At 44.1% G+C, this 24,403-nt stretch overlaps 2 protein-coding genes across 2 annotated transcripts in view; one reads left to right on the forward strand and one right to left on the reverse strand.

Moving 5' to 3' along the window:
- The window catches only part of SHISA3 (shisa family member 3), a 54,925-nt gene extending 54,499 nt beyond the window's left edge, over positions 1-426 (reverse strand). The window contains exon 1 of the mRNA XM_040555446.1: positions 358-426. Within this exon, the coding sequence (XP_040411380.1) occupies positions 358-426 (69 nt within the window). The remainder of the gene's footprint in view (positions 1-357) is intronic.
- A 2,246-nt stretch (positions 427-2,672) lies between these two features.
- Positions 2,673-24,403, forward strand: part of BEND4 (BEN domain containing 4) — a 30,978-nt gene continuing 9,247 nt past the window's right edge. Inside the window, exons 1-3 of the mRNA XM_040556054.1 lie at positions 2,673-3,080; positions 10,362-10,928; positions 22,753-22,844. Coding sequence (XP_040411988.1) covers positions 2,696-3,080; positions 10,362-10,928; positions 22,753-22,844 — 1,044 coding nt within the window. The 5' untranslated portion in view covers positions 2,673-2,695. The remainder of the gene's footprint in view (positions 3,081-10,361; positions 10,929-22,752; positions 22,845-24,403) is intronic.

Below are 24,403 nucleotides of genomic sequence, written 5' to 3' on the forward strand. Positions count from 1 at the left end.
AGCTAAGGCTTTTTTGGGGGGGGGATAATCAAGGTTGAGGACAACGTGCTAACAGTTTAATCTGGTGTGCAACCAAAACAGGATTGTAATTCAGAGCTAAATAGTTAGTAATTTAATGACCACATGCTGTTGCCCACGAGACCCCTCTGGTGCTGTAAAATGTGTCACAGGGAGCTGCGGTGGTGCATGGAAGAGGGATGCCCACCCCCCAATGTCTCGCACAGGTGCAGCAGCATCTATCGCCCCAGACCTTGACACTTGAGTGATGACTCAACCCAGCCTGCTTTTTTGCCACTTTAGGGCCTTGCTCCTCGATTGCAAAGCCACGTTATTCCACCTCCGAAAGTGGCTGCATACCTGGTTGGAGCTTCTAAGGAAAATGGTGTTCCCCGAAAAAGGGGCAACCTGCAAAGCCAAAAGCTCCATGGGGTTCAGCTGCAGGAGGCAAGCAGGTTAGGCATGACACACAGCCTTTGGGCCATAAACTGGGGGGAAAAGAGTCATAGGAGGAAAGTAGGGAAAACAAAACAGAATGAAACACATTTTTAGGTCTACAGCCCCAGAAGAGTCACGGAGAGCAGAGCAGAGGAAAAGCCAAGACAACTGAAGGGTCATTTTGGTAGTCCAACGACGGGCACTGTCAGAAATCTCTACAGGAGGAAATTCAGTGCATACAGTATGGGCTCCGTTTTCCTCCTGACTGAGGTCCCCAGCCCATTTCAGATGCTTCAGACCTCGTTATCCCCAAATCAGCTTCTACCTTCGTGTCCACACAGACCCGGCTTCGGCCTGGAGCCAGCTGAGTTGCGGGGACCCATAGGGAGGCTTGTGGCAAGCAAGGGTTGTTTCCTTCAACTCAGTGCAGTCGAGCAGTTAATTTGGGAATGTTTATTTAAATTTATCTGAATCTAACTATTAAGAGCCTAATATTAACTTTATACGATTTTATTGCCCTACTGGCCTCAGATAGCTGTGGGTTGTAGCTGTGGCAGATGAGACAAGGACAGGAGGTGGAGGACACGGACGGAGCCAGCTGTTGACCAAACAATGGCCTCCGTGTCCATTCTTCAATGGCTTTCCAACACTAAATTGTTGAAGCTCATCATCTAAACATATCATTTTGAAGTGGGAGCAACGTTTCTCTCCCAGTTATTTCCATTCTCTCTTTTGCATTACAGTACAATATTTTTTTTAAAGCACAGGCAATCAAAGAGTCAGTTGGAAAACAAAGATTTATGATTGATTTTGCTTAAGCAAAATAGTGATTTCTATTACACTAGCCTTTATTTAGAGGCTTTTGGCTGCTACAAAGAATCGATCTATCCTACTTGTCAAAAAAATCAGAAGCAGAAGCAGCCCTGCTCTCCGTATGCCCCGCGTGAAATAAAACCCAGCTTGTGGAAGTTAGCTTTACTTTTCTGCCAGAGAGGGGCCAAAGACTGCAGGAGTTAATTACATCAGTAGCGAAGGGTCGCTTTTCATTTCCAGCAAGCCCGACTCCAACTAAATAAATAAAGCTGAAATGGGAGAGCGATGACCACAATAAGTAGCCGAAACTCCACGTGATGACAGAGGAATGATTTCCCACCGCCACAGCTTAAATATAACTAAGGTGTTCTGTAATTTTACTTCCAAAAGCCAGAGGGCTTATTGTAATCCTGATAAATTATAGCAGCAAGAGCAGGAGGGAAGTGGGACAGAAAGAGGGAAATGTTAATGCAAAATATAAAATTGCCTCGCAGAAAAGAACGGGGAGAGCGAGCGGTTTGTTATCGTTTATTTTTCTTCAACATATCATTCAGTTTCAGCTGTCTCCCATCTCCCACAGATCTCCACCATTTCTCAGAAACGTCTCTCGATGGCATCTCATTCTCTCGCTGTCTTTCACCAGCATTTCATTATTTCTTAACTGTCCCTGAAAGGGTCTGGGCAGGCGGCGGAGGGGAGAGGGACGTGGCTGCGCCCCGCGTGTCCCCAGTTTTCAGCAGCTGACCAAAGGCGGGCAGGGGGGTGCGTGTGTGCGGTGGGGAGGGGGGGGGGCATTGCAAATAATGCTAAATGTGATTAATCTGCCGGATTCCTGGAAATCTGACATGCATGAGTTACGGCGAAACCTCTTTTTATTTCGCCATGAAACGCTTTTGCATAATGAGAACGAAAATGTCCTCTGTGCCCTAATCAACTCTGACAGGTCCTGCGCTCCCAAATACTTTTATTTATGGCATTATTTATTTCTCCCCTAAAAACGCGGGGGGGGGGCACACACACACACAACACGCCGCTCTCTCGGCGGGGGACCGCGACCCTCAGGTCACAGCTCCTCTCGGGGCCGACTCGTGAGGTGCGGGGGGGAAACCCCACAAAGTTTTAGGGGCGGCCCCCGCGGGGCCGGGCCGGGCCGTGAGGGAACGCGACGAGCCCGGCCGCCCCCCCGGCACCCTCCGTGAGGGGAACCGGGTCGGGGGCGGCCCCGCCACGTCCCGCCTCCCCGCCCCGTTGCCATTAGCAGAGATCGCCCCAAACACTCGGCGGTCGCCGCCCGTCTCCCTCCAGGCATTGGCGCGGCCGCCTGTCAATCAGGCCGGCGCCCCGCCGCGCCGGGGCTCCGCCGTGCCACAGAGACGAGCCGCGGCGGCGGCGGCGGCCACAGCCCGGCCAGGGGAGGAGGAGGAGGAGGAGGAGGAGGAGGAGGAGGATGGAGGAGGAGGAGGAGATGCGGGCGGCGGAGGAGGGGCCCAGCACCCCCAAAATCTACAAGCAGCGGGGTCCCTACAGCGTCCTCAAGACCTTCCCCGGCAAGCGGGCGGCGCTGGCCAGGCGCTACGAGAGAGCCGGCGCGATGGTGGAGGTGCCCCGGGGGCGCGCAGCGGGGCAGCCCTTCCCGCACGCCGCCGAGCCGCTGCCCTACCCGCCCTTCCCCAACGGGCCCGCACGCCCCGCCGCCGCGCACGGACACCCCCGCACGCCGGCACCGGGCTCCGCGGGCCGCTACGGCCCCTGCCCGCCGGGGGGAGCGGCGGCGGCGGCGGCGGGGCCGGCGGCGGGGGGAGCGGGGGGCGGCGGCGCGGAGCTGAGCGCAGGTACCCGCAACTCCTCGCCTCGGGCTCGGCACGGCTTGGGGGGGCCGCGGGGGTGCCCGCCCGAGGGGGAGGAGGGATGGGAAGCCTCCCCCCACCCCCACCAGCACTGCCGGGGGACCCCCGGCTCGAAGCGGCACGGCTCCGGCCGCACGTCGGAAGGGCAGGTCCCGAGTAAAGTTGGCGTTGAAGGGGGGGAGGCAGCCGGTTAACCCCCCCTGCCTCCGTCTGCCCGCCCTGCTGTCCGTCTGTCCGTCCCGCTGTCCCTCTGTCCGGCCGTCCCGGGCGCGCTCCTCCCGTCGGGGCCGCGGTTCGACGGGGCGAGCGGCCGCCCGGGGTGTGGGGGGGAGGGCTTGCAGCCGGGGCATCTCCGGGCTTTTTGGGGAGGAAAGCGGCTTTTGGGGAGGGTCCGGGGGGAGAGGAGGAGGCTTTGGGGTCCCCGTGGGGAGAGGAGGAGGCTGGGGCTGGAGAGGGGAGGCAGCCGGAGAGGCGGCGGTTCAGGCGGGGAGGAAGCGGCTCGGCTGCTTCCCCGGGCACGAAGCTTGGTGAGGAGCGGGAGAGCGAAATAGAGATGTTGGATTTGGGGTGTTTTTCTTCTCTTTTTTCTTTTTTTTTTTTTTTTTTTTCTTCCTGGAAGGTGTAAGATAGCGAGATGCCGAGCGCGTATCTTTCTTCTGGTGATGGCTCGGAGTTAAAAACCACGTAGATCTTGATATGCAACCTAAATTTGGCATCAGGAAATGGGAAATTGCATCTTTAAGCAGAGTACAATCAAAAATGAATTACAATAAATCCTATATAATTGCATAGGTCATTCTCTTTAATGAGATTTTATTAACCTGACTGTCAAGCTTTTGAGTCAGGCAGATATTTTATCTTCTTCAACTGATAAAAGTGTCAGCTATAAACCACCATATAAATATTCATAAATCTACACATCTGTGGCAGCCTATCAGCATCATTCTTTTGGACATTAAAAGCATTCTAATTACTTTCTGTCTAGCAGAGCTGAAATGCTGCCTGTTATAGTATGTGCTTGGCAGGCATGATTGCTTTTGTTTGCCATCACAAATAGCAGCATCCTATTTTATATACTGATGGTCCAGAATATATTCAGGGTTTGACTGAACAGGATGAATATTATGAAGCACCATCTGGTTTTGATAACGTCGGGTATATTAACTCATCTGTTAATTTTTGACACATCATTGATTTATTTATTTAGAAAAATTGGAGCCTGTTTTGGTATGTTGCTGTTTGCCTTTGTAACAAATGTGATGACATTTCTTTACTAAACAGGGAGATATGCTAGTTAATAGGATATATGGCTATGTTTTAATGTGTGTTTTCGCTCACAAGCAGCCATGTACGGGATGAATTTATCGTGTCTTGTTACAAATAATTCAAGTACTTTACCAAAAAAGTTTAATACTTGAATAGATTAGTCTGAAAATTCGCTGCTCTTGACGCGCGGTCCCGGGATCCATAGCAGAAGGTCATATTTGCCTTTTTTGTTCTTGAAACTACTGCTTATTTTAAATGCCCGAATGCTGTTATTTCAGTATTTTTGTGGCCCGCAATCAAAACACCGCTGATAAATGTGACACCTACATTTCTTCACAGAAGCAGATTACGCCATGGAAGACATTCAGCTGTCTGGTAGATGATATATGAGGCCATATTCACAGCAAAGCCAGCTGGGCTTTGATGAGCAGAAGTTTGGACTTTCTCCTACCTCTGTGGACTGTGCTAACCAGGAGCTAGGGCAGGCTTCAGCGTTTGTCACTGATTTCAGTCTGTGCTGAAAAAGAACGTGGCTGTTTGTGCACTGAAGTTCTTTGCAGTCCCTGCCCCATCACCTGCACATCTGGGCTTTCCTGTAGGTCCCATCATACCCTTCTCACAGCTGAGACTTGGCTACCAAGAAAATCAGGCAAAACTGAAGAATGCAAACCAAAAACTTGCTACAGTGTGCAGAAGTGGAATTTTGTACAGGTTATTACCACCAGTTGTGCGCTGCCTGCTGTTGCTCTGCAGAAGGCAGACAGTTGCCACTGGTGGCTTGCAGGGTTTTCCCACTTGGCTCAGCCATAGCACATGGCAGAGGCTTCCTTGAATGAAGTGATAGAGGGCTGCAGGTCACACTTCTATAGGGACACCTGTTTCAGTGGTTCCCCTCTTTTTGCTGGTACTTGACATGTGCAGGCCACAGCAAGCAAGCTGGCTAGCAAAGCCCCATCCCTGGGATGTCTAACTCCGGACTAGCAACTTAAACACTTGATGCAGTTGATTCTTAAACTTTAGGCATGACGTTTCTGGCACCTGGGGATTCAGAGCACCAAGTTTGCTTTTGAGAGCGGGCACTTAAAACAGCCACAAGGGGAGGAGTAGGGATGCTACAGTGTTTTGAAGCATTTCCTAATGGCTAGAGCTCATGCCAAGAATTAATGGCATCATCTTCAGTCCTCTGAGAGACTGCCCTGGCCACCGGACTCCAGAATACTGGCAGGAAGAGGGGCCGTGGGAAGGATGAAGAGCAGAGATTCTCCACCCTGCGTCATCATCAGGAAGGATCTAGCTTGAGATCCCATCTCGCAGCCTGAGAAATGTCATCTCACAGTGAGAAATGTGGAGCTGTGCCGCAAACACAACCCTTCCCTCTTCTCCAGGGAACAGTGGTTACTGTGACCGCTGTTATACAGAGTAAGCCACACGTGCACATTCAAGGCATGGGCAGATACCCATTTTCTCCTTTATTAGTCGTTTATTAGTCTGTTTTCATACCAGGAAAATAGTTCAAATAACATGTCTTTGCCTTTGGTAGCATTTACATTAAGCAGTATCACAGTCCCCGAAAGCAATTCATTTTCCTTAGGGAAAGCATGATGTAGACCTTACGCTGTGCCTTGCTTACTTGAAAGCAAAGAAAGATGAGCAGAGCTGTCTTAGAGGTGTCATTCCAGTGCTAAGATCTTGGCATGTTTAACAAGACCAATTAAGCAAGTTCTATCATGTCCAGAGAAAAATTTTTTTTGTGAATAGAAAAGGTGAAGATGATCATCTTGCCCTTAACCAAGAAGTTGGAAACACTTATCTGGAGTAGATAGATCAGTTCTGAAATGGCCAAACACTTGTAATCTTCATCTGCTGGAGTGTCTCCATGCAGAACAGCCACAAAAAGCATCCCTTAGTCATGGTGTCAGATGCTCTCGATTTTGTGACTTGGGCATTTGCAGCAGTGTTTGTATCTCAGCGTGTAATGAAAAAGTTTGTATACAAGGACAAAGCCATTTGGGGGTACAAAGATGCTACCCTGGAATCTAAAGCAATAATAATACAATAATTCAACAAACGGAGAGAGAAAAATCCGAAACACTGCAAGGTGAAGAGTGAGGTTATTGCTAAGAAACTTGGACCTTCAAATCTTAGTGAAAATCCGTAAAGGGGAGAACGTATGGTATTCAGACCCCCTCAATAGTTACAAAGACATCTTTTTGTACCATCTGCCCGAGGTCAAAAGGGAAGCTATGGAAAAGCCAACACCTGAATCCAGATCCATTGAGACCCAGCACAATGCTTTATTAGTAAAGCTCTCTAGACTTAGTATTGAAAAGATCTTCAGGTGTAGAACCTGATTTATACCCACCAGCCTTTCCAGACAGCTTTTCTGATGCATCCGTGTAATTCATCAGGTTGAGTTTCAGATGTTTGCTCTTATTAAAACCTTGGTTTTAGTCTGGCAGTTGGATAGCCAAGAAACCACCTGTTTCAGCAGCAATGAGAGGTAAAGATGAAAGCTGTATCTGGGAGCTGGTACCTGGTTTGCCATGTGTTGACATCTGATTGCTGGCACGCTCAAAGAAACTGCCTGGTTCGAACTGCTTACGCTTTTAGCAAGTTAATCACGATCTGTTGGCACTTGATGGGCCTAATCTGGCAAGTCCACCTTCAGGCACAATTGGGGTTAAAGTCAGTACAAGTTCTGTAAGGCTAAAGACTGTGCAGGGGCTGACACATTAGAATTACATGGTTGGTGAGCATCATAATAAGGAAGAGGAATGTCACAATAAGAATTTAATAAACGGTTTACACTATTTCAGGCTGGTGCAGTCATTTCAACAGAATCTTGCTTTCCTAGAAAATATATACATTACGTTAAATCAATTAAGAATCCTAGATCAGTGATTATTCAGTAGCGTTCACATAAAAATAATTTTTTGTCATTTCTTAGCGATTAGACATTGTACACTGCTTGCATTTCTAATTACAGTCACTCCGTAAAAGCTGAAATACCGAGCTCTATGATAAATGCTAAATGGGCAGCATTTGTTTTTATTTTTTCTCCATCACAAGAAATAACCGTAGCTATCATTCTCATTCAGGGTTGTTCAGGCCGTGGGTACGTGTGCTCTTACTGGTATACCAGTCACTTCGCAGTGGTACACGCTTCAGCACGGAGCCAGATGTGTCCAGAACGTGTGCCGAGAGCATCCCTCCCTGTTGCTGCCCAGTGGTACCCACAGAAAGCATCTCCGAATCCTTGTGCTAGCATTGCAGAATAACCCTGCCTAGTCACGGCTCTCCTTTTTATATCTTTGAGTATGGGTTAAAGTTAAGAAAAGAAATAGTAATTGCTGTTATTGTGTCTTTGTAGTAGATCTGATACTGAACTGAAGATTAAATCAATGCTGTCATTTCGGTATAAAATCTCAGTTGCATTTTAAGCCATTATCACAGTGAATGTGCGTAATGCATTGAATTTTATAACAAAACTAATCATTAATTTTATCTTTACTGATGGTAGTGTGTATTAGAGCATTCTTCAAAACTGGTATTTGAAATGTCAAGTTACTTTTTGCCATATTTTAGCAGAAACCATAATATTAGCATAACATCTCTTAAACTAATCTAATCCCTTTTCAGTTGTTTCATTCATATTTTGTCCCCTTGCAACAAGGAGATGCAAAAAAAAATGAGTAACTGTTTCCTCAACAGGGACCATAATGATTAAAATACAAACAGTAAATATGACTTCAGGTTTGGAATCAGATTATAGGATTAAAATGAATGAAAAACTGCTCTGTAGTAGGATTGCAAAGTTCCAATCGATATCATCCTCTCATATTTTTAAAGGGAAAATGTGTGAAGTAAAGACATAAGGCACAAAAAGCACAACTTGAGGGTGTCAGTGATAGTTTGGTTTCTTGGTCTCCTTTTGTTTTGTCGGTAGCTCCCAGTTGGAACGATGCAATGACGCCAGGGCTCCATGCTTTTAAAACATGTTACATCTGTTGTGCTGCTTTATATTATTTTGCACTTGAATTGTGAGGGTTAAAGACAGCCGTCCTTGGGTTAATTCAGTAAAAGGGAAGAAGTGACAATGGGTATGGAGGCTACCAAGCCCCTGCTGCTGCAGGAGCCAGGCGGTCACTGCCCGGTGCTGGCACCCACTCTGCTTTTGCAATGCAGATGGATCAGGTTAGTCAGTGTTTTTGATCACAGAGAGATGTGTCAGCGGGATCTGTCCTGCTTGGTGAGTGGAGTCCGTGTAGGAAACGAGGGTGCGGTGTGACTCGTTGGCACAGGGGGAGATTGCAGGGCTGCTTTAAATGATCTCAGGGCCCCCAGGTCTTTCTCAGGCTGATGGGCTCTCTTGGCTTGTTCCTGGCCACCTCATCACCCAGCAGTGCACCTTCCCTTCCTCTGTCCACTTCACGTCCCTCTTCTTACCTTTGAGTCCTCAGAAGACGACCTCCTCGGGTTGTCTCCTCCAGCTGCATTCAAGACGTAGAGCATTTGTATGCTGCCCCAGCCCTTTCCCTCTTCATAGACAGCTGGAGAATGGTAAAAAATTCAAATTAGTGTCATTTCAAATATTCTTCAGGAAGGCTGTACTAACCTCGGGATGATGTAGGTTTTCCACCAGAAAGCATATCTCCTGGATCACGGAGAAGTACTGTGAGAAGTACCACCTCCTAACGGAATGAATTCTGAAAGTTTCTGTTCTTTACGCTTTATCAGTATGATGAGGCTACACTTTTCATCTCTAGTGATAAGGTTAAGTTAAAGGAAGGTTTGGGGTGCTTAGTTTCGTGCATCTGTAGCAGGCTGCCTTTTCAAAAGGGAATGCGTTTGTCACTTTCTAAAAGTCAAGCCTGTCTGAGAAGAGCTCTCCAAATTTGGCAGCGCTTAAATCAACCGCTTTTTATTTATTTATTTATTTCATGCAAAACGTTAGGCACCTAGAGGAACTCAGCTATGAGTAAACCATAAATAAGTATTTTTTAAAGTCATTATTGTTATCAGGGAACCTGACAGGTCAGACCATAAGTCAGAAGCAAACGTCTTGGTCATTTTACATGTGGTCCAAGCACTGTTATGGCAGCGTGACTCTGCATAGACAGGCACTGCAGAAGTAAACCATCCTACTATTATTGAGGTTTAGACTATTGACACCTCCTGTCAGTCAGGGTAGGTCTGACCAGGTACGGCATGGCGTGCTTATCCTGCCTCCAACACCCAGCTGCTGCCTCCAAAACCTGCTGCCCAGCCCCACAACCACACAGCATGGTGGTGGCCTGCACACAAGCTCATAGGAAGTCAGGACAAAAAGCATTGGTCCTCAGACCAGAGGAGCTTCATGCTATACAATCGATGCCTTTAAGAGGTTTTTGTGCCTATTGCTCCTGAATTGTTTCTGGACTTATTTGGAACATAAAGAAAAAGGAACAGAAACAAGGCCCATAACATTGGTGTGGGTCATGGGAAGTGGCCCAGGCCCAATGTCAAGCAAGTGCAGCAAAGATGAAAAGGAGAAAAAATGAAGCTTGGAAGCCTTGTCAGAGAGGAACAGGACATAGGAAGAAGATGTAGCACAATGTCCTGCAAATACACACAGGCAATGCCCACCAGCGGTTTGAAATGTGCTTCAAAAGAAATACTTCCTTGAACATTTACTTGTGGCAAATTGAGTGGAATTTGTATTTTTTTCCCCATTTCCCTGCCTTAATCCCTCTGAAAGAACATGGCACTAAGCGGTGACTATCATCACAATGCATTTCTGATTAACAGCAAGGGCACAAGGGCACTCTCAAAATAGAAGCAAAGTCAGGATTGTTTTAAATCACAGTGTTGCAGAAGTATTAAAGCAGAAGCCATAATTTTAATGTGTTCAGAAATAAAATGCATGCTACTGTAAATGGTTGTGTACATTCATCTAGCTGCTGCTGCCTGGCATAACCTTTTGCGTTAGGTTTCTGTGATTCATCTTTTCTTTTGTTTCAGAGAGTCGAATGATTCTGGATGCCTTTGCCCAACAATGCAGCCGGGTTCTAAGTCTTTTAAATTGTGGTGGAAAACTACTGGACAACAATCACTCTCAGTCCATGATTTCTTGTATAAAGCAGGAAAACCCAAATTATAGTGAAAGACAAGAGCAATGTCAGCTTGGGAAAATGGTCCATAGTCAGACGTCAGACATTTTAGACATAGAGATGCAGTATATGCAAAAGAAACAACAAACCTCAGCCTTTCTGAGAGTTTTTACTGATTCCCTTCAGAACTATTTGCTTTCTGGGAGCTTCCCTTCTCAGAACACCTCGTCAGTAAATGATTTTAGCCATTTGGCAGATGTGGATCCACTTTCAACCTCTCCAGTGCACACTTTAGGTGGATGGACATCTCCAGCAACTTCTGAATCTCATGGTCACCCATCGTCTTCTACGCTTCCAGAGGAGGAAGAGGAGGAAGAGGAAGAAGGCTACTGCCCTCGGTGTCAAGAGCTGGAACAGGAGGTAATTTCATTGCAACAAGAAAATGAGGAGCTTCGCAGAAAACTGGAGAGCATTCCAGGTAAACAATCCCCTGCCACATAATATTTCTAGTCGGTGATAAAAGTAGTTTGAGTAGTAATTTGTTTTAATTTCCAGATGTTTTTTGAGGTTGCAGTCAGTTATCAAACACTGGCATTTGTCTCCATCCAAAATTCCCATAGCTGTTCCCACTGAAAAATTATCTGCTGATACTTGTCTATGTGAATTGTGAGCTCTAGACTAATGAGCAGTGTTCAGGATGGGATGTACCTGTAATCCCAAATTCCAAACGTCAGGTGATTTGTCACAGTAATTTCAACCATATGGTTTTATACCTAATTACCTGTGTTATTCTGTAAGTGATGTTGCAGTTTATAAAACCTAATTCCCTTTTGGGGCTCCTATTTTGGTTACTTAAAGAAACTATCCAAAGTTATGTCCATACTTTTAATGAAATGGATTTAGCTTTTATCTTGACAGTATCTCTTAAATTGCTCTTAGCTCAGTGAGAAGCATAAATACTCCTCCTCCCATTCATCTTCCAATAAAACCTGAAAACAAAACTTGGCAACAACTTCTCCATTGCAGCGATATCTAGCACTAGAGGATGGGAATTGGACAGACAAACCTTATCCAATAGAAAACCCCGCTGTGAAATGCTTTTCATGCCCCTTTTAATTTAGAATTTCTCACCGTTACAATGCACTGAGATACTTCAAGAGTGGTATCAGATGAGAACAAAGGATCTTAAACCCATATCCTCTAAACTTTAAGCACAGGCAAAAATGCACCTCAAACAGTGATAGTAAAAGCAAATTGGAAGTTAGCAAAGAAAATTCGTATAAAACACAATTCTTTTCCAACACGTGTAAGTGCTAGGGAGGTACAACTTCGCTAGCTAAACTTTGCAGTGCTGAGGGTGGATCCATGCAAAGCTGATTAAACTAATCCCTAAATGGCAGGAAGGTACAGATAATTTAGCATGGTCTGCAAGAGAGCAAATACTCCAAACCTGCTAACTATGCAGAAAGGAAGAAGGCAGAAACCAACTACTGCCCGAATATGTAAATGCAGTTTCAAAATCTGAGCAAAAAGCAAAAGAGCAAAAGGAAAGGAGCTGTAGTTTCCATTATTCTCCCGAGCTACCAGTGAAGTATTATTAATTATTTGTCTTGTCTTTTCCTTTTGTGTATTGGTCCCTTGGTGGTACAAGCAAATCCCATAACCAACACTTGTCAGGACAGAGAAAACTCAAAATTTAGAATATTTCCCCATACTCCTCCCAAAATCTAGAGTCACCATAACTCATAAAATTTTAATGGCTTTAGTAGTGATTCGTACATCACATGGAAACGTTGTTTGACAAAGGGAGAACTACCAAAACTACCAAAATGAGTTGAATCCTCCTTTGTAGCTCTTTTCCCCTCTGCTCGTTTCTTTAAAATTTGGGCAGTGGAAATTAGTACAGTATGTTCATATCTGCCTGACGAAAGGGGAATAGTCTCTTTGTTCCCCTGAAACAGCTCCCAGAAGGCAGCTTCTCCTTCTGTGTGCATTTCTTCCTACCCATACCTAGTTTGTGTTTGGTTTTATTAATTTAGTAAGTGATCCAGGTTGCTTTGGCTGCCCTGTTTTCCTACTGTTTGCTGCTTCATCAATTTTTGTATCATCTAGAATTTTTTCGATTGTTTTTAAATTAACTTCCCGATCCTGGTTAGCAATGTTGAATGTCATTGAGGCTGCTATCAGTCCCTGTAGAGCCCTGCTAGAAACACATCTATTCATGATGATTCCCCCTATGACAAATACTTGAGATGTCAGCAGCAGTTTCTTAATCAATGTGTGTCACAGTCTACTGATGTTGTATGTTGCTGTTTTTGCAGTCAGATAACACATGGTAGTAAGTTAAACATCCTTCAGGGGTCTAGGTATATTCTACCTGTTTAACCAAACTTTTTCAGTCAAGCCTGTAATCTCATCAAAGAATGGCCAGCAGGTTGGTCTGACAAGATCCACTTTCCATAAGACCATTTTGACTGGCATTAATTACATTCACACTCATTAATTATTCGTCAGTTGAATCCCATTGCATTTTCCTGTTGTGCCAGGATTAATGCCAGGCTAAGCAGCTGGTTCTCCCCTGGGTCATCACAGTTATCCTTCTCACTTTAAAATAGAGGAAAGTTACATAAATGTAGGCTTTTCTCACCCCCCAGCAATAATGAAATTCCGTGTTAGTGGTGTATCAAAGGAGACAGAAAACCTTAAATGTGCAAGGACGTATGACTTCACCAGCCAACATAAAATGATCATCAGATGCTTCTGTTGCTGTCTGGGTGACACATGCAGATAGGCCTGAGGTGTCCCAAGTGTTGGAGGAAACGTTAAGAACCACAGAAAGTCCCACCTGATTGTGGCGCAAGTTCTGGGCCTCCACTGGGTGAGTTTAATCAACTCAAGGCAACGTCTGATTATTTTTGCCTCAGGTGCTGGTTTTGCTCCAGTGAGGTTAAGCTACCAAAGCAGCTGACAGAAATTGTCCCGTGGCTTGAAATGCCCAACTATACATAGGCAGGGGCTGTGCCCGGAGCACTTTTGCCAGTGAAGCCATCGCATGCCTCAGGAGGGAGCCAGAAGGCCCTCTGCAGAGGGTTTCAGCGGTGTTTGCCACCGTCTGTCACATCAGAGGCATCTTGGAGCACCAGCTTTCTTCCCTGCTCCTTCATACATCTCATGCTGTGTGCCCAACATGCCAAGCAAGGCGACAAGCGCAGAGAAAAAACTGTGAAGGCAACTAGGTTAGCGTGGAGGCTGCCGTACCGTCCCACCAGGCCGCTGACAGAATGCTGTGTTGACTTGGTGTTGGCTTGGTGTTGACTTAGCCCTTTCAGCTGTGAGCAAACTGGGCTCCAGCTGCTCTGTCAGGCTTCTGGGGAGCCCGGGGGAGCGGTGGGAGGTACGCACAGTCCCCACAGCACAGGGGCTGAGGTTCACGCGAGCAACTCTATAAACAGAAGATAATAGCACCAGCCCATCCCTTCTGTTCTATAACTGTCGATGAATCATTTTATCCTTTTCCTGAAATACTTCACATTTTTTTCGTTTTTTTTTTTTCTCTTTACTTTCCATATGCAAAGAGCCTTTCAAAATCCATGAGAGTTTGTGTTCTAAAAATACCTGCCCCTGCGCATCTCTGACTGGAGCTCTGCGGAGCACTTGCATTGCTCACAAAAAGACGGCCAGGAAGGGAAGAATGTTTCCTCAGCAAATCTGAAGGCAATAACTTTTGTTTTTTTTTAACTGATATTACAGAAAGCATACATTCCTGTATCTTTTGGACACAGAAAATAAGACTTTTTCTGTTTTCAACCGTGTGGTCCTGTTGCTGTAGGAGCCCTCCGGTACCTTAAGATTTTTTTGCCCGTAGCCTAGCATCATCCATTTGGCAGATCACCACCGGAAGAAAATGATTACATGGGAGAAATATTGCTTTTTTTAATTATTTTTTTTTCTCAGAAAATACCCATTTGATTTGACTGAAACAATACCTAAATTTGTATGAAATCTTAATTGTTTCAGCTATGGAATATATAAAGAAAAACTCTTCTTTCAGTGCCTTTGTTTTGGAGTGATGTGATGTCTTGCAATTTGTGCAGTTTCCATGTTTTGTTTTGTTTTTAGGCAAAAGCATTATCTGAACATTTTCAGTTTAGAATTCAACTGAAAAAAAAGTTTTTGTGCAGTGTGTTTCCTTATTTTAGAAAACAGTTTTAGAAAGATTAGGTAATTCCTGGAGGGAGTTTGGCAAACCTGCCGTTGTCTCTCTAAGGTTCTGAGACCATAAAGAACAGAGCAAATCCATCTATGTGAGGGGAAAAATGTGGTGTAATCTTTTTGCTCTGTATAAAAATTACCAGGGCTGCCATCCGTTCCCAAAAGTTAAATTAAAGACTTATTTGTGAAACTGTACGTAAGACCTGGATCTAGACCGTATAATTTGAAAGAACATTATGCCATTCTTTGCTGTTGTCAGCCAGATTTTCTCACAGCTTTCAGCCTAAAAAGGAGGAAATATTTGTGGGTGGTCAAAGCAAAGGCCTGGAGTCGTGTGTGAGGGTTTGCCTCCAGTACTCTATGCTTTGCCACACAATTTTAGGCAAACCAGCCTGAAAGTAGTATAAAGATACAAGTAAGATGAAGTAATGTGTGATAAATACAGTAATTATTCTTGCCTAGTTGGCCCAGCAGCAAAAAATGTTTCAGCAAAAGGAAGAAGAACAAGGGTGAAAAAAAAATCTCAAAAGTAGAGGTGATAACGTAAGGAGAAGATGCTGGTGGCAGCTGGAAGTAGCCAAAGCAAAGCGGGATTTGCAGGTAGAGTTAATATCAGTGTAATTGAAAAAGTCAGACAAGTTTTCCAGAACGTTTTGTGTGCCCAGGGCTTGACTTTTTTTTTTCCTATGTCGAATGATCTAATAAAAGATATTACTTTTCCCTACAAATCCTGTCTCCTTTATACTTTCAGAGCATCACATTTCCAAAGACTCTACTACAGCAACAGCACAGATAAAGCAGCCATCAAGGGTTATGACGAACGCTTTTTCATGTCTTTTTTTGTTGTCCTTTTTTCTTGATGTTCGCGTTTAACCAGTTCCTTGGTTTCCCTTGATGTTCGGGATGTTTTGGTCTGATCTCTGGCCTGTTCAGCTTCAAAGTGTGAGGTTCCCTTAGTAGGCGAGCCTCGAGTGCAGCCACCGCCGGCTTTACCAGGACTCTTCTGCAAGAGAGCCCCTTTGAATCTGCCTGCTGCAGCACAGAGCTCAACCAGCCTGAGCTCAAAAACATCTAAATGCAGCAGACCAAGGCTTTATTATGGGTTTTTGTCCCCTTCAGTGTAAGGTTTGCCCTTGTTAAAAAAAAAAAAAAAAAAAAAAGAGAGAATTTGCATGGGCAGGGTTTTATCTTTTTTGCCATTTTGCAGAGAGTTGTGGTTGACCTGTCTGGGCTTTGGTTTGGGTTTTGCAGGTCGCCCTTAGTATTTTAGTGACACAGACTGCTGTCCCTGCTCATCAGGGGCTCCTTGGTTTCAGTGTTATTCATTAGTGGTATAGACGTGTAGTGTTTTTTAGGTGAGGTCCTGGTCCTGAAGACTTTACAGTTGAGACTGAGGCTTGAAGAAGAGGCAGCTTCCGCTAAGTAGAAGGAAAGGGAGGAAGCACAGGCAAAAATAAAACCCAGAGGAGGTTGGGAAGGGGCACATTCTTCTTCCTGGTAGAAATCTTTCTCCAAAAGAAAAAGAAGAGAAATAAAATGCCTTTTCAGATTCAAATTTACAGAAGTAACATGGTTTTCCACTCCACCTGGAAAGCACAACCGAGAGAGATTTTAGAAGTAACAGGATATTTGCTATCTCTTTTTTCTCCTTTCCCTGCTTTCGGCAGCAGTGATGGGTCAGTTCAGCCAATCTTTAACGCCTTTGTGCGTGTAATATTGATTCTTCGGCTCTTGGCTTTCTGCTGGCTGCTCTCGCTAAAAATGTGTGCTGCTTTTATTTTGCCATCCAATTACAAGAATCCAAATTTGCCAGGTTTTGAGCACTGAGATCAGATACTCGTTGCTAACCCCCATCTCTCCTTGCCCCTCACTCTTTTTCCAGCTCAACGCACCCCAAAATCTCTAAGCAGCCTGTCCATGCAGCTTTCAGCTCGCTATTGAAATAAATGAGTGTATGAGCTAAAGTGATACAAGCCGTGTTATACTGCACACTTGTCCAAATCTCAGGCAGGGAAGGGGCTCAGTTAATGTTATAAGAAATTCACCCTGCCAGCAGGTCCCATATCATATGTCACGTCTTTTTGACAGTCGAGCATCAATTTAGAAATGCCCTGAAATGAACTCCAAGTGAAGAAAGACTCAAGGTCAAGCGAAGGAGGACACATTGCAATGCTGAGAGAGTCTTAACGAACAGCTGCCATTCTGAGCGGGATGGATGTGCATGTGCACGCTTCCTGGCTCTCCTCCTCCCTGGCAGCTCAGAAGTAAATGGGCTTGGATGCTCAAATCCGTGTTCTGCTCTGCGAGGCACTGGGAGGATCGCTAGCTAGTGTCAGTTACAGACCACCACATCTCATTAAGCAACAGAATAACCAGATTTCTTGCTGCCTGCTTACTTGGGGGGTCAGAGCCCCAGCTGCGGTGTGTTATAGTGGAAGCCACATTTCAGGGAGGCTAAATGAGAGCCCTCATTTTGGCAGATACCAGTACAAGTGATGGTGGCTTGGTAAGATTTATTATGAGCAGAAAGAGTGCAGCACAAAGTGATAATACAAATACCCTTTGTAAAAAGTTGGTTTCACAGAACCAAAAAGAATGATCAGAGTTGAAGGTAGAAAAGAGTGGGTGATAACTGGGAAACATTAAAAACGCTTTATGGAAGGCTCCCAAAGATTATCTAGGAGACAAAGATTCGTGCTGGTTGCAGAAACAACCACCTTAGAGGGAACGCAAAGGGACAGTTAGAAACATAACAAATCGTGTAAAGGGGAAGTTGATGGTAGTGAATAAAAAGCAGAGGTTAGAAGCAGTAGAAAATTAATAATTTAAATCTGGAGCCATCTGTGAAGGAGGCATTCTTTCCCTGGGAAATTAAAGGGGAAAAAAGGGGTTCTGGTAACAGTACTGGGCGATTTTCAAGGGGAAGTGGTGGGTTTTGTTGGTAATGTGAAACTGCTCATTGAATATTTGTGAGCTCACACTAGAGTAGATGATGCAGTCGTACCACCAAACAAAAACAGTATACAGGTAGAAATATTTTTCATTTCTACCATGTCTCTGGATGTTAGCACACGTTCAGTGGCCACTTTAGGTGGGACTGCAGCCTCAGCTGCCTCCTGCAGCTCCCTCCCAGACAGCCTCAGGGACAAGGACAACTAAAGAGCTCATGAGCACCAAAGTTGCGACTGGTTTTGGAAGTGGCAAACAGATGCTGACTCCAGTTCAAGCTGATATGTTTCAGTTCAGGTTGCAACAGAGAGTGGTTCATGGGCAGATTCAGGAGTCCCTCCTGAAAGCGTGATGGTTTGAAAATCATGAGATTTGGACAGCTCACCTCAGGAGCTAAAAAAATGAGAGTGGACAAAGGGGGCCCTGACCCTGATTTTGATTGTCTTTTGGAATATTTGGGATGCTCCTGGAGATGAAAGATAAAAATATTCTATAATTTATTTTTGCAAATGCTCTATAATATATTTTTAAAAGGATACATGAGATATCTGGGATGATCATAGGGTTGCTGGCCTGATGCTGATCCCAGGCAAAATAATTGCACAACTGATCCTTGATTCAACTGACAGAGAATAATGGAGTTAGTACCAGTCAACATCCTGCCGAATGGTTTTGATGAGATGAAGAGTTTGGTTGATGAGGATATTGCAGGTCTACAGGGTGTTACTTAGCATTATGTAACAAGGAGTGATTTAAAACATGCAAATACATTTGTAACTGGGAAATTGCCATGAGGCAGATGAATTTCTAGAGCGATTCTTTGCGAAACTGTGCGTAGCCTGTGTTTTTAATAGTTTTGTCAGTGTCCTGGAAGAAAATTTACAATCATTACTCGGAGTTTGCAGACGGTACAGAGGTAACAGAGTGAGGAAGGTGATGGGTTACAGATCCACCTGAACACTGTGCATTTAGCGTAGAGCAATGTTACCAAATATTAAATATTACTACCCAATATTGAATATTGGCTTCATTTCAGCCACTGGGAAATGGACGCTGAGAAAGACTTTTGGAAGCTATGGTGGGTTCCCAGCTGGATATTGATGCGCAGGGCGGCCAAAGGGCTGGTGTGGCCTTTGGATGTACAAACCCATAGGTGGTGTAGGGATTTTGTAACCCCCCCTTTTGTATGCAGCACAGCCGGTGGCCGACACACCAGTCAACGCTTTATTAGAAATTAGGATATTCCGCAGAGAAAGCCGTGACAAGCTGTGCCAAAGGACCGCTGTTACAACATTCGGAAACAAAGTTTTCTGCCTGGAATAACAATAAGGTCTCGTAACTTTGGTCAATTAACAATGAAGCCCTGCCACCTCTAAGCATGTCCTGCTTAGTCACCGCTCAGCATCTTAGCATGGGCAGCTTTCATCGGCATACTAAATACTCTCCAGCACCTCCTTCTCACTGTTGAGCTTGCCCAAAGATCCCACTCCTTTGTCTCTCCCTGCAGGCCAGGTTGCTTTGCCACTCTCAGCATCTTTTCTGAGTCACTCTTAGAGGAAGTGAAGGCCACGGGAATTTCTTCCTAATGGGCAGGAAAATTGCTGCCTCCCCTCAGGCTTTCTACTAAATCATAGCAAGCAACTGTTATTTCCACATTAGCATCTTTCGCATTGGTTACAGTAAGTAGAGAGCCCTGTTGGTAATGTCACTGATAGTGGGTACATGCGTAAGCATGCAGAGAATCAGCTCTCCAGGTTACGCTCCTGTTAACTCTCTAGAGACCACATCAAAGTAAAATAAATACAAAAAGAATAAGCAAGCAGGTTTAAATGATTATTCATACAGTTGGGAGCCACAGGCTCTTACAAAGTTGCATTTGCTGTGGGGTTTGCAGGAAAAAGTTGTTATCTCTGGCATAGAGAATATTTGTAGAGCCCTAAGAAGGACGCAGAAGTGAAACTGAATCTTTGACTCTTGGGTCTTGCACTGCCCTCTTTGGGGCTTCCTTTTGGGGCCAGTTAATAAGGCAAGCCAAGAACCCTGGCTTTGCAAGTAGCATCTGGTGTTTGAAAGGCTGGGGTTGTTTGTACCAAGAGCAAACAGTGTGACGTGTGATGGCGTTACAAGTCAAAAGTGCTCAAAGGACTCCAGCCATCAGAATGATAACAAAATCATGCGGTTTTGTGCTTGAAATGTTACTGCTTTTGTGAAGATAAGAGTATTTATAAGCTTCAGTCAGCTCTTAGCGCCTTCGCATTTCTCACCAGCAATGAGAAAGCATTGTATCAGCAGAGTATGGTTAAAGGAGAGCTGCATTTCTTGGGCCAGGGACACAATGGGTTGAATACTTCCCTGTATACTTTCCCTTCTCACTTGTGCCCCATTCATTCGGAAGAACAAGTGTAAATCTATCTTTGAATAGTCTGCAATGAAATTACTTTTTGTGAGTAAAATGATACCCTGCTGTGAGATCAGTTCCTAAAAATTAGAAATTTTTGACACATTATTCAGGTAATAGGACCGAGTATGGCTGACAGCCATCAGGTTATCAACAGGCACTCTTGCTAATAGAGGCAGCCAGAAAGGTAAGTGCAAACTTCACAGGCTGTTTTGAACCCAGCTTTGTGGGGACCTGAAGCTCCCAGGGATGCTTTGGCAACTGTATGTGCAAAATGAACATGCTAAACAAAAAGGGACACACTTAGGGCAGCAATTTCCAACAGCAGGAACAGGATTCTTCTCAAGTGTCTCAAGTTTCCCGAGTATCACTCAGGTCTCTTCCAAGTCCAAGCATCTTTTCTTTCAGGCAGTAATGCAATCACCCATCCTGGCCCTTTCCATCCTTACTGTCACCTCCCAGAAAATCCCAGGATCTCACGGGAGATGCCTGCGGTAACTTCCACCCAAACAGGAGTTTTTGCTCACCCTGCCGCATGGATTCTGAAGTTGCCCAGGACAAATCTTTGAGATCCTTCTGCTTCTTCCCTGGACACTCACTTAATCACAAAGTAACGTGGACATTCCCAGGTTAATCTTAATTTTGGGCACATCATACAGCAAACACATACAGAAGGGTTTATTTTGAGTAGGGCACAATTTCCTTTTGCACTTATATACAGGCTACTAGGACATCTCCGACTTCATGCTGAGAATTCAGATCACTGAAAGGAACTTTCTCCTGTTCACCAGCTTATGATGTCCTCAGTCAGCATTTTATTTTCTGTAGGGTTTCAGCACTGGTTTATTTAGCTCTTCAGGCAAGTCACCTGGTATAGGACTGCAGGGACTTGGTTTTGCTGAACAAAATGTAAGCAAAAAGGTCTCCAAACACTGTCTCATCCTTCTGCCTATCCACAGGGGCAAAAGAAGAATTTTTTCTTCTTCCTCCGTAACCTTCTATATAAAATGGGGAAAAAGAAGCCAAACACTTTCTTGCCACGCCCTCTGAAGAATATTTAGCGTACTAAAACTAGCTGTGGTTAACGTGTTTTCCTCCTATATTCCACTCAAGGACTTGTACTGAATTTTTTGATTGCTGCTATATGCTAAATATACAGCTCTCATTATAAGACGGATGCAGAACAGGTTGGTGAGACTGTTAAGCTTGACTGCCCTTCTGACTTTTTCAAAATTGAAATATTTTCTGAAGGCATCTGATGACACTTAAAGTCTTTTTTCCCTAAAAAGAAAAAAAAAAAAAAAAAGCTCTACACTCTCCTGCTCATATACTTCAGCATAGCATCTACACCAGTGGTCTATCAATAAGCAGTGAAGTCACCAGAGATACTAAATAGGTACAAGTCTCCTGAAGTGCTAACTTTTGCCCAACACGTAAGTTCATAACCTCACATGGCAAAGTGTGATACATCAAATGAAACAGAAGTACATTGATTGCTCGTCTTTACAGATACCTCAGCACATGATGAAAAAACGTAGGAATTTGTTACCTGTGTGAGGCACTCTGCATAGGTTCTGTATGCAGACTGCTGAACATAACACTGCTTTGTCCATGTTCAAAGCAGAGAAGGTGCCTAGGCAGAGACATAGTTACTGTCCAGTTGAGTGCCCAGGGAATAGTGCAAAATACTGGGGGAAGACCACTGTAAAGCCTGCCTTAATACATTTTCAGTGATTCAAGTGCTTGCTTTTAGATTGCCAGCTTAAGACAAAGCCCCAAATGCCAGATTTTACAGGTTTAGAGACCGAAAACCAAGGAATAAATAGAAAAAGAAGGAACACTAGGTTTTTTTTCTGGATATTTATTTGAAGCTAACATTATCTCTGAATACTGTACTGAAACAAAACACACAAAATGTGTCTGAGAAGGTACCTTAAAAATGATGCTTATTTAGTCTTGGAAAAGTCAGTCTTAATGTTGGGTTAATATCTGTTTAATTCTCCTACTGTGTTTCAGGCTCAGGAGAAAAGCACTGTATCTCAAAAATACTCCGGAGTTAATCAGGGATGTGGCAGCATCTGTTTAAGAGAGACCCATAATTGAATCATCCCTAATTAACCTATCACCTCAGCAGAAGGCAATGAGATATTGGTGCCACTGCTGAAATGGATGAGAGCAATAGGGATGGAAAGGGGGAAGGATGAAGGAAAGAGAAAGAAAGCAATTTGCCTAACACCTAGTTTTATAACAAATTTGGGAGGAGGGTGGGAAAAGAAATTAAAGTATATGAATCATTAAATCTGTTCAGTATAGTTAATCAGACTGTAGTTTCTAAAATATATGAGCATATTTACATGTTAATCAGCGCATGATTTAGGTCCAAGGAATGTTTTCTCCTTTGTATGGTTTGGCCTGTTTACAGTATTTACAGATTTTTTGTTATTATCATTACTGCTGACCTAATTTATATTTGTAATAATTATAATTTCAAACCAGAGAAAGCCTTTGAAAACTAGTGGGCAGAAAATAAAAGCAATGTCAGAAATCTCAATGTAGGAAATGCGGCATCTGTTGTGTATTTATTGAATGAAATGACAGCACAAATCAAAATGAGGTATATTTCCTATTTGAAATAAATCTCGCAGAAGTACACAGATCCTGAAGAACACTGCTTGATTTAATATTGTTGTTCTATTTTGTGCTAGCTAGCTAATATACAGTAATTGCAATTTGTTTCATGCAGTGCCCTGCCAGACTGTTTTAGATTATTTGAAGACTGTACTTCAGCATCACAACCAACTTCTAGTACCGCAGCCAGCAGACCATCCGACTGAGGTAGTATACAGCGAAGACAAGCTACATATCCTTGTGTTTGAAAATTCATTGAAAACCTGTAGGCAAATAAATCAGGAGGTGCTGGAAGAATACATGTAGTAGTAAAATATGTAAAATCTTTTATTAAACTGTCAGTCTTAGCTACAGTAATCCCCAAAACGGAAAAGCATCATCACCAGTGTAATATAGGATGACTTAGTGAGCAGTGCATAACTCCCTTCATCTGCATCTACCACACTTGCCTGGATAATTTTTCTCTCCCCTTGCCTCAGGAGCATCACTGGTGGATCATAGGTGGACTTCAGGCTAGGGCTGGGCTGGTGAAAAACGTAGCTGGAAATGTGGAGCCCAGTGAAGCCTCCCCTTCGCCCAGCCAAGTGGGATGGTTCAGGGTGGCTGCGCGCAGGGCGTTCATCCTATGGGGCCAAGGAACTGCCAGACGTGGGAGAGGGACGAACTGGAGAGTATGAGGTTGAAGGCTGGGCTTGGACAGCACGGGGAGGGGAGAAATGCTTTGTAAAGAAAAAAAAGTGGCGCTTCCTACACCTTCCCACAAAGCCTCCTGTTGTCAAATGCATCCTTGAGCTCTGACATGCACATTATTTCCTTTGTTTTGCCACCACAACCATTATAAGACTTCAGAAAGTCTTTGGAGCACCCTTTCTTTTCAGAAAGGATCCCAAGCAATATGTTGTGTGTTGGCTATTTTGTGCTTAATGTGGAAATTAGGAATTTTGTAATTATGTTCCTTTTGAAAGTGCTTCAGTGAAAAAGCAAGCAATTCAAGTCCTCCCCTTCTCTAGAAAATAGACGTATAGACATAGGTATCAGCTCTAGCATAACTCACATTAATTTTCCTCCAATATGTTTCTATCTATGCATGTAAAAATGCCTCAGATGAAGTGGTTTTGTTGAGACTTTTCTAGTTTAGACCATCTATATTTCAGGATCTCGTTATGCATGCTTTCATATATATAGTCTGTACTTGTCAGTACCCAATATTCACGCTAACAAAATCATATGAGGGAAGACAAAGGTCCAGTCTGACCTCCTATTGCTCCTCATAAAAATTATATGTCGTGCAAGCCTCACGTAGCCCAATAGCCCGTAGTGAAGATGCATTGCAACGGTTCAGGCTTCGCATCAGTTTGCTTCTCCATTCAGTTTTACCCCATGCAAATTGATGTATATAATGTTTATATATCATTAGCTGTTATCACTCGAATGTATTCCAATATTTCATGTTCCTTTTTTAATGCTCTTCTGCTTAACTAAAATTTTCCAGCATTGTAAAAGACGTAAGGCTGCTCTGTAATGCCCCACATGGAATAGCTTGTCATGATGTGACAGAATTTTTTATTCAATTAAACACATAGATGCTAATCTTTTATTCATAAGCTTAATCATGTACAAATACAAGCATGAACGCATTTGTACTGTGGCTCTTCCTCCAGGATCTGCTTATTTCATTTCTGGAAGGTTTTCTGTTTGTTTTAGTGTAATGACTGCTGGACGCACCAAACTGCATCATATATTTACCAAGGATCTTTTGCCCAGAA

The sequence above is a fragment of the Cygnus olor genome, chromosome 4, assembly GCF_009769625.2.
Source record: "Cygnus olor isolate bCygOlo1 chromosome 4, bCygOlo1.pri.v2, whole genome shotgun sequence".
NCBI classification, from domain to species: domain Eukaryota; kingdom Metazoa; phylum Chordata; class Aves; order Anseriformes; family Anatidae; genus Cygnus; species Cygnus olor.